The following is a 10,000-nucleotide window of genomic DNA, read 5'->3' as shown; positions in this document are numbered from 1 at the left end:
CCTAGCAAGAGCCTGCAGAGGCTCCAATACATACAAAACTCTGCAGCTAGGATCCTGATGAGAGTGCGCAAGCATGAGCACATTACCCCCATCCTCCACTCACTCCACTGGCTTCCGGTTTCCACCAGGATTGAGTTCAAGGTTTCCCTCCTCACTCACCAAAGTATCCATGGACATGTCCCCCAACCCCCTACCTCAAAGAACTTATCAACCAAGATACCACAACACGCTCCCTCTGCTCCACTCACTCTAACCTCCTCCACATACCCAGAACCAAACTTAGGACCATGGGCGATATAGGGCCTTCAGTGCTGCCGCCCCACGCCTGTGGAATGCCCTCCCTGACACCTTGAGGGCACCACAATCCACTGATTGTTTTAAAAAAGGTCTCAAAACATTTATTTTTAAGAAAACCTTTGGCTCCCACTCTTAGATGCTTTTAAACCCCTTTATATTTTTAAAATAAATTAAAAACAATTTTTTTAACAACACTGCTTTTAACCTGTAGCCCTTTGAGATCTTCGGATGAAAAGGGCGCTATAAATTAAATGTATTATTATTATTATTATTATTATTACTAAGGGTGAAGTCGTTAACACAGAGAACAGGAAGTCGTTAGTTAGGCAAGCCACTATCCTCTGTTGCAAGAGTGGAGCTCTCACTGAGTCATTTATAGGAAACACACTAAGCACAGTGGTGTGTTACACACACGGCTAGGCCAAACCCACTGTCAAACAGAACAATGCAGTGTGTCTGCTCATTGAAGGAGACAATTCATGTTTCCTATCTGTTCTCTTCAGGCAACGTTTTTACCACTTTCATTCATGTTTAGGCATTGAATAAATGCCTTCCATCCAAACCGAATTGGTGTTTTGTTCCTTGACACGAATAAACAATGACAGATTTTTACAAAGACAAATATTCTGCAATAATTTTATTCATAATTTTAATATAAACAGTTAATTGTTGAATAATTTACACACAGCAAGATTTTTTATTTTCATACCATTCCAACGTTTTTCTGTACATGTCACACCGCTTGGCTCTCCTTTTGAAAACATAGAAAAAATAAATTGTCAAGCGTTTTATTTAGTCATGGCACATGTTTGATCCTGTACAATATGTATTTCTGTTAATGTGTTGTGGTTGATGTAACAAAAGTGTGTGTGTGTGTATATTTAGACATGTCCGTCTGTTTGATGTGTGTGTGTGTGTGTGTGTGTTAGTGTGTAAATGGCGAGATTTGCAATGCATAAAGATAATGGCACATTTGGATCCAGTGTGATGGATGTGGGGCTGGGGCTGGGGTCAGGGAAGCCGGGGCCTTTGGACAAACTGCACATACATACACAGGCCTGTTGGGGTTCCTAGAACAGTACACATGTAAAACATATCCCACTCAATACATCAGCATACTCAATAACATTAAATGTCATTACGCTTACTAAAAAGAGGTATCCTGCCGAAAAGAAAAAAAAGACTACACGCAGCATTCTGTGGGGAGAGAGAGAGAGAGAGAGAGAGAGAGAGAGAGAGAGAGAGAGAGAGAGAGAGAGAGAGAGAGAGAGAGATGCGGTGTGCAGGTAACACAGAAGCAAGCCATTGTATAGAGATCAACAAAAGGACACATTGCACAGCCACAACTGAACCAAAAACAAAATAAACCAACAGCATACATGCGAATGGATAGACACTAAAACAGGTTGTTAGGCATACTGGAGTCGACCACTGGACTCTAGAGAAAGGGTGTTGCTAGAGAAAACATTTTGATTCGGTTCCTTCACTATCCAAATGGCTCTCCATGAAACCATGGCGGGTCATATCTAGAAGAGGTCAAACATCACCATGGTGATGCCTTCTTCCTGAGCCAAAGGAGTCCATCCGTCCCCTCCCCCTAAATCACACTTTCTCTACGACCCTAAATTGACTTGTCAATACTGGTACATGTCAGTAAACGCCATTTGCTTTTAGAATTTGATTGACACACAATAATTTCTATAACCAAAATCAACAACACATTTAGACATCCCTGCGTCTTTAACCATATGGGTATGTTCAATATTTGGATTGATATCTTTTTAAACAGTGGTGCGTGTGTGTGTCTGTGTGTGCGAGTTGTGTGTTGTGTGTGTGTGTGTTTCATTCGTCAACAATCCAACAGCAAAAAAAATAAAAATAAAAACATAGAATCGACAGACGGACATCATTAGTTACACGGTACAAAAGTAGCGGAAAGTTTTTTTTATACATCTTCATTCGCGCCATCACAAAAGGGATCGGGCAGCACTGTTCAATCAGCCCACCGCTGGGTTTAGACAGGGATACATACGGTCCAAGCCAATTTATCTCATTAGCTTATTCAAAACTCTCCTCACCGTATTCTCTCTTAAGAAACGTGCAGTGGTCTTGTCCAGTTGTTCACATAGAAAACAAAAAACGAAAACCAAAATAAATTATGAAAGAAAAAAAAAGAGAAAATAAAGTTCGGTATGGGGTTAGGTGGTGACCTCAGGTGGTGTGGTGAGTAGAAAAAAAATATTTTTAATTTTATTTAGAAAAAAGTTATATACACATTAATAACAATGTTAAATTTGTAATGTACAAGAGTAGTAAAAGTTTACAGTCAGAAAAAGTAATTGAATTTGCCCACCCTATTTTGGCAAAAAAAGAAAAGAAAACATCTCTAAAATGTAATACTTTTTCTTTAAAAACAATACAACGATACGTACAACGCTTTGTTCTCACCCTGCACTGCATGACTTAGCGTCCTCTGTCCACTGGGGGCAGAGTTCAACAAAACGAGCCTAAACTTTCCTAAACCAACCAAGTGCTTTCATTATTCAACGGGGGAAATAGATCTGCTGCTTCTATTTACAGTTCGAGCTTATCAATCAGGAGATTGGCTTTTTCTTTCTTTTAAATAAACAAAAACCAAGAATGGACAAACAAACGCGTTTCAAATGGAACTGCGTGTCCGAAGCGTCCATGCACTCCCTTAGTTGTAAATAATCATACATTTTCACATGTGCTTTGGGGCGTCGCTGTTAAAAAAAATAGATCGAAAAAAATTAGCTCCAAATTGGTTTAGTTTTTCATGCACAAAGCAACTCAGCACAAGCAGAGCAGAGACATTGAGCTAAACCAAACAAATCATATGTATACATCCCAATTAACAGTATAACCCAGCCAAGACGCCTGATTGTCTACTTCTATCTACGACGACAGAAGGAGCCCATCAAAGGACCACAGACCAGCGGTACACCGGCGTTTGCATGTATCTTAATCTGTGTTTTGGACGAAGTGTGATTATCTCCAGTGTGTAGCAGAGACGTGCCAGTGAGTGACGGTTTCTCGGGCTACATGGGGACCGCCTGGGACGGTGGTCAGTCTGAGCAAGGCACTATGGGTAAGAGGCCCCTGTTTGCGTTGCTACTCCTTTCCTGCGAGACTCCCACCCAGCCACTAGAGGGCAGCCCAAACCACATCAAACCCGAAGGATCCCAGGAAGTACTGCTGATTCTTTTAATTATTTTGCGATGGGGGAAGAATAGATAAAGTGTGTTGGTTTTCTTGGTTCTCACACCGTTGTTTGCGTCTGTTTAGGTGCTGAGAGCGAGGTCTGTGTGGATGGAAAGGTAGGTATCGCTTCCTCCTCCAACCGCAAAGCATCAGGCTGCCTGAGACCAAGGTTACAATCTAGAGTTCACGTCTGTTCCTAACTTCTTATGGCACACAGGATTGTCCGAGTCCCCTGCCAAGGTGAGCCGGGGTGAAGGTGTGTGTTTTTGTGTGCGTGTGTGGTGGGAGAGGTCCTCTTTTAAACATTTGACTGGCCCTTAAAGAGATGTCCATGTACTGCTAAGCCTAAGAATAACAAGAAAAACATTCAAAATATATAAGCTCATCTCTTGATATTCACAGTAGAAAAATGTGGACAAACAACCATAAACAAAGAAACACAGAAGAAGGCCTAAGGTAACCGCAACTGACGGGCAGAGCCAACGACAGAGAGGGAGACAGAGACGGAGCCAACCACAGAGAGAGAGAGTTTGAGAGAGAGAGAGAGAGACGTTTCTTGCCAGGATATCAGCTGAGAGCTCTGTTTGAGCCACGAGACCGGGAAGACGTTTGTGTCTCAATGGCAGCGCCCCAACAGCGTCTCTGGACGAGCCGTGCATCCTCCCTCGCGCGTCTAGACCCCGCTAACCACAGCTATGCATCACAAGAACAGAATTTGGTTTTCGTTCCTAATCCCGACGGACGTCAACTCCAACCTCCGCCGCCACCGCTGTCCCCCGAAAGAAACGACAACAACAACAACAACAACAACAACAGCTCGATACGTACAATCAAGAAGACGCGTGTGGGCGGGAATCAGCTCCATGGGCCGAAATGTCACACACACAAAAACACACCGGGCTGGAGCCAAGCTCAACGTTTCATAGCATCTTTGGCGCCACAGGGCAGGGGAAGAAGCTGTTTGGAAGATGTGCTGCTCTGAGAGGACAGGTCACCTGTCACATCACTGCACTCCTGTCTGAGTAACGGCATCGAATCAGCTCTTAATCTACGCAGAGGGACAGACCTCAGACTCACCGAGGGTTGTGCTTGAAAACTGCATCGTTTTACTTCTTCCGAAAAAGCTGTCTTTGGACCACAATGATGTCGATAATGAGGAGGAAGAGGAGGGTCAAAGGGTCATGGTGTTGCACGCGAGCACAAACGCGAGCACGCGTGTACACACACGTACACACACACACACACACACACGCACACGCACACACACCGTTGTAGTATCCACTTCTCTGCCAGGACTAGATAAGCTCTTGATGAAGAGTAGGAAGGAAGCATCAGGGGAAGGGAGTTTGGCCATGGGTGTTGAATGGAGGAAGGGGAGGATCAAGGAGATTTGGTGTTGTATTTTAATGAAGAATCGATCAGGTTCAAAAATAAAATATATTTCTTAAAGGGGGATTATTTATGCTCTCTGCACCGATTCCTCCTTAACGTTCTGAGGTAGACTCTGGCCAAAACACAAAAACAATACCACTACTTCTACCACTACTACTACTCTGAATACTACTCACTAACCAGCACATTTCAATCGAATACTATACTCCATTTATACACTAACCAAACTAGAATTTGAATTGACTCAATATCTACACCGGTTTGATTGTTGGCTTGAAATTCATACTTCTCCTGTACTACTCTTTGCTATGAAATAAATAAAGATATCTAGTATTTGCAACGACAAAAAAAAAAAACGTGGGCACCCTCTGAAATAAAAATTGCATATGCGCGCGTGTACACGGTCACAACATAACAAAGATAGGTCAAAGGTCGAGCTGAGCGGTCAACCATTTTACTTTTGGGGGAGACCCCGTGAGACATCCCAAGGCCGCCCCCCCCCCCCCCCCCCCCCCCCCCTCTATACAGGGCTCCCACTGACTAGTAGCAGAAGAGGAAACCTGAAAAGAGGACAGCTGAATAGCACGAGAAACCGTGGTGTAAACCTTCACAATAAGAGCGTCTGAGTGTGTGTGTGGGGGGGGGGGGGGGGGGGGGGGGACCTGCATGGATGACGGGCGGCCCCCCCATCCACAGTGTTGTCACTACAGCAGCGGGGCGATACAGCAGTCTTCACCGCAACGCTGCCAAATCGCTGGCTGCCGCTACCCTGATAAAAAGGTCTTTCATAGCGAAGCTACAGTCACACAATAAACAGTCTTTCACCAGCTGCCACCACCTTCTCCTCCTCCATTATCTCCCTGTCTGCTGAGTAATAATAATCCCGGACCCCCCCCCCCCCCACCCCCCCCCCCCGCTGAGCACGGAGGCCTGTGTGTCGAGTGTTGGTGTGATGGGAGCAATGTGTGGCGTACGTCTGCCTGGCTCTCTGCGGCCCTGGTTTTGGGAGAAGGCACTGGTTATAACGCTGTACGCTGTAGGCAAACTGATCCCGCCCGCTCAAACCCAACCCAACTCTGGTCCTGTGTTTGCACTCTGAGGGGGCGGAGGGGTGACCCGTACTATTTGGACGACTAAGAGGAAGAAGGCTTGGACGTGGTTGAGCAGGGGGTGGAACCAACGCATCGCAACGACTACACAATGAAAGAATCAAGCCGTGATGTTTGCGCGTGCGTGCGCTTGTGTGTGTGTGTGTGTGTGTGTGTGTGTGTGTCTCAGTCAGGGCACCAGGAGGGCAGCCAGCGACTCTAGCCGAGAGCTGGAATGTCCGACCTGAGCGAGGTCGGGGCTGAACACCCTGTCCCTGACCACCGCCACACCCCATGTGATAGGAAGGAAAATAATAGGGTTAGCAATCACACACACACACGCGCCCGAAACACCGCATTCCCCCTCCACATCCCGCTGCAGCCTTTCAGCGGAGTCAGAAGTTTCTCCGACTTCATGTCCGACCGACGACCGGAGAACATGGCAAAATACCGCCCGGAGGGCCGACAGCCAATGGGAATCCTCGGAGGGGGCGAGGAGAGGAGCAGAGAGGCCAGAGCTGGCGGTTGAAGACAAAGGCAACGTGAGATAAGAGCGGGACATTGTTGTGAATTAGTTCCACAAGGGCGTCGGTCTGCGGTGAAAAGAGGGTCTTCTACGGAGCTCTCGGGGCACTGGCGGAAGAACCAGGCGGGGGCCAGGCGTTCAGGGGATGGCGTCTAACCTTTCGCCTCGCCCGCACTTCCCCACTGGTCTGCGTTTGGTTGGTCGTGTGAGCGCCGCAGAACCGCAGTCAACACCGGCAGCGGCGGCAGCACCCAGACACACCCACACACACACACACACCCACACAACCATCCACACAGCGCACGGCGTGGAAGCAAACATGGAAAGGGTACAGTCCCCCTCAAGGAGCACACCTGGCAACCTGGCCCAATCTGGCAACACCGACAGTGATTGCCACACTCCCACTTGAATGCCACCGAAAAAACCAACGACAACAACAACCAAGGCCAGAGCCGCTGTGACCCCGGAGCCAACAGGCGGCCCGAAACAAAGGACCACGCACGCCATTGTGCACTCAGACCTACTAAGACCTCATGTCAAACAACCCCTGTTTTTAAAGCTTCTTTTGGTTCATAACTTATTTTGTGTGTGTGTTCATGTGTGTGTCCATGTGTGATTCTATGTGTGTGTGTGTGTGCGTGTGTGGCCTCCCAATTTACAATAGCTCTTGGATGAAACCACGGTCTTATTTTCTCTTTTCATAAAAATGCACTGATTGGATAATAATCTAGGGCCGTCCTGGTCGGGAGAGCTAAGACACGGAACACAGATGGGTGGGTAGTTTACTAGTGTACTCTGTACTGGGGCAAGGCTGTGTAAGAAAAATAACAAAAAAAAAAGCCCACAGAAAGAGAAAGATTCAGACAAAATAAAATTCTAAAAACATCTTATCAGCAAAACTTCTGATGAAAAATATTACAAATATGAACTATATACAAAACATCAATATTCCATATATTATATATAAAATATTGATACATAAATACCAATATTCCGTATATACTATATATATATTATATATTTCTAAACCCACTAAAATGTATCAAAGCAGCAGCTATTGGTCAGTCTGAGGAGCTCTTCTGTCCAATCCTGAACTGTTTAAATATCCTTCAGCCACATCGCCGGGACAGAGAAACACACAGAGAGAGTGGAGACACACAGAGATAGAGAGAGAGAGAGAGAGAGAGAGAGAGATAGAGAGAGAGAGAGAGAGAGAGAGAGAGAGAGAGAGAGAGAGAGAGAGAGAGAGAGAGAGAGAGAGAGAGAGAGAGAGAGAGAGAGAGAGAGAGAGAGAGAGCACGGAAAAGGAGGATAGAAGATGAAAAATAACCCAAAAAAACGCAAATAAATTAAAAACAATTCACCAAAACACAGATGAACCTGTACTCGTTTGGAATTCTGCAGAACTGGCAAAAAAAAAAAATTAAAAGAAAAAGAAAAAAATAATAAAATGAGGAACAAAACATATTCTACAGATAGACATTTTGTTCTAATATCGAGTCTTTGCTGTGGAACCCCCACAGTTCTACCCCCCCCCCCCCCAACCAGTGGTGACTCACCGCTGGACCCCGAAGACACCAGTCTTTGCTGAGAGGCCACCAATAAAAAGGCCACAGTTGAGTAGAGAGATATCTCACTTGAAGGAGTGGGGGGGGGACGGGACTGTCAGAAGTATGGGGAGGAGAGGAGGTAGGGAGGGAGGGAGGGAGGGTGGGAGGGTAGGAGAAGAAAGCAGCCTTCTGGATGTCTAAGGTTTGTTGTGTTCACAGTTTTTTCTCTCTCTGTCTCTCCCTTTCTTTTTCTCTTTCCGGTCTCTCTGTCTTGTCGCCCCGGGTTACCGCCGCTGTCAGCCATCAGTCCGGGGAACCTGGGCGTCGCAAGACTGGTTTAGCCCCGCCCATTCTGCCGGCGATTTGACTCCGCCTGGCACAGGGGTCTGGAGAAGAGCAATACATTTCTTTCTGCTTCCGATACGTTTTTTTGCGGGAGCCAGTCACCAAGCTTGCTTTTTTCCCCCGCGGCGCGCTATTGGCTGGCTTAACAACACAATGACGACAGGGAAGCGACGGCAAGCAGCCAATCGCGTACAGAGTCAGACATTGGTCTGGCAAAGGCCAGACTAGGGCGTCGCCAGACGAGGCGATACGGTGAGGGGCGTCCTCCACGCGACAGACCCCCCCTCCGTAGATGAACCATGGCGATAAATATGAAAACAGTGTTGCATTGACACCGTGTCGTACCCCCCCCCTCGCCGGCCTGAGGTTGGCGGCGTGAGGGGAGGGGGGGGGGGGGGGGGTAGAGCAGCACGGGGGGGGGGGGGGGGGGGGGGGGGGGATGGTGGGGAGTCCTGAGAAGGGTTTGGGGGTTTGGTTGTCCTGGTTGTGATCGTGGGAGTGAAGGGGGCTCCCACGAGGAGGGGGGGAAACGTCCGGAAACAGAGGATGAAGGCAACGGACCGGAGGGGCGTGGAGGTATGGAGGGGGGCGTGGGTGATGGGTGGTGGTAGTGGTGGTGGAGGTGGAGGTGGAGGCGGAGAGGAAGGAGGCAGTTTGGATCTAGTTCAGAGAGGAATAACACGCTGGGGGTCAAGGGGGGGGGGGGGGGGGGGAGGGAAGGAGGGGGAGAACGCGGTGACCGTTAGGACGGGCTGGAGCGGGGCAACGACAGGATGCGACCGTTCTTCTTGCCGCCGTTCATGTGCGTGTAGGGCACGTGTTCATCGTAGGGGCCCCGCGGGGTCCCCGAGGGCCCGCCCTCCCGGCCCAGGCTCTCCTCCCCCCCCCCCCGCTGGGAGTAGGAGGAAGGGTCCAAGGGAATGCTCTCCATGTTCTCCAGGTCCAGGTCAAAGTCCTCGGCCTCGGGCTGCTTGTTCTCCTCGCTGTAGAAGAAGGAGAGCTCTTGGAAGGACGGGTGCAGGTCCTCGCGCAGCATCTCGATGATCTCCTGGAACACGGGCCGCATCTTGGGGTTGTACTGCCAGCACATCTGCATCAGGTTGTGCCTGCATGGGGGGGGGGGGGGGGGGGGGGGGGGGAGGAGAGGAGGGTTCATGGAGGCCGACTAGAGTTGTTTCGATGCCGATACGGCTGTTGGAAATTCGGCGCATAGACTTTGGGTATCGGTGAGTGATGTGAGTCAATGGGCCGATTCGATACCATCACGTGATTAGATCATTTACTTCACAGGCAAAGAACATCACAAACACGTGCAGTGGTATTCTGTGCTCGTAAACGCTCAAAGGTGGAAAATCTGAATGGTAAACGCGGCAGAATACAAATGTATTATGCTACAGTCAACGGACTACACATTGCCGTCATCGTAAGGCTTTAATGAGAACAAGTGCTATAAGCAGTTACAACGCTAGATGCTGTATCGGTATAAACTCGGTATCGGCCGATACTCAAGTTTAGGACTCTGAATCGGTGTGGGGAAGGAAGAAATTGTAACGGAACATCTCTCGGACAGACTTTGTTGG

The 10,000-nt window shown here is 48.1% G+C and overlaps 1 protein-coding gene across 1 annotated transcript in view; it reads right to left on the bottom strand.

The window, feature by feature from the left end:
• Positions 1 to 8,837: 8,837 nt before the first annotated feature.
• The window catches only part of insrb (insulin receptor b), an 83,381-nt gene continuing 82,218 nt past the window's right edge, over positions 8,838 to 10,000 (bottom strand). Inside the window, exon 23 of the mRNA XM_030372639.1 lies at positions 8,838 to 9,526. Within this exon, the coding sequence (XP_030228499.1) occupies positions 9,163 to 9,526 (364 nt within the window). The 3' untranslated portion in view covers positions 8,838 to 9,162. The remainder of the gene's footprint in view (positions 9,527 to 10,000) is intronic.

The sequence above is a fragment of the Gadus morhua genome, chromosome 12, assembly GCF_902167405.1.
Source record: "Gadus morhua chromosome 12, gadMor3.0, whole genome shotgun sequence".
NCBI lineage: Eukaryota > Metazoa > Chordata > Actinopteri > Gadiformes > Gadidae > Gadus > Gadus morhua.
This window is presented reverse-complemented; position numbering and strand designations above follow the sequence as displayed.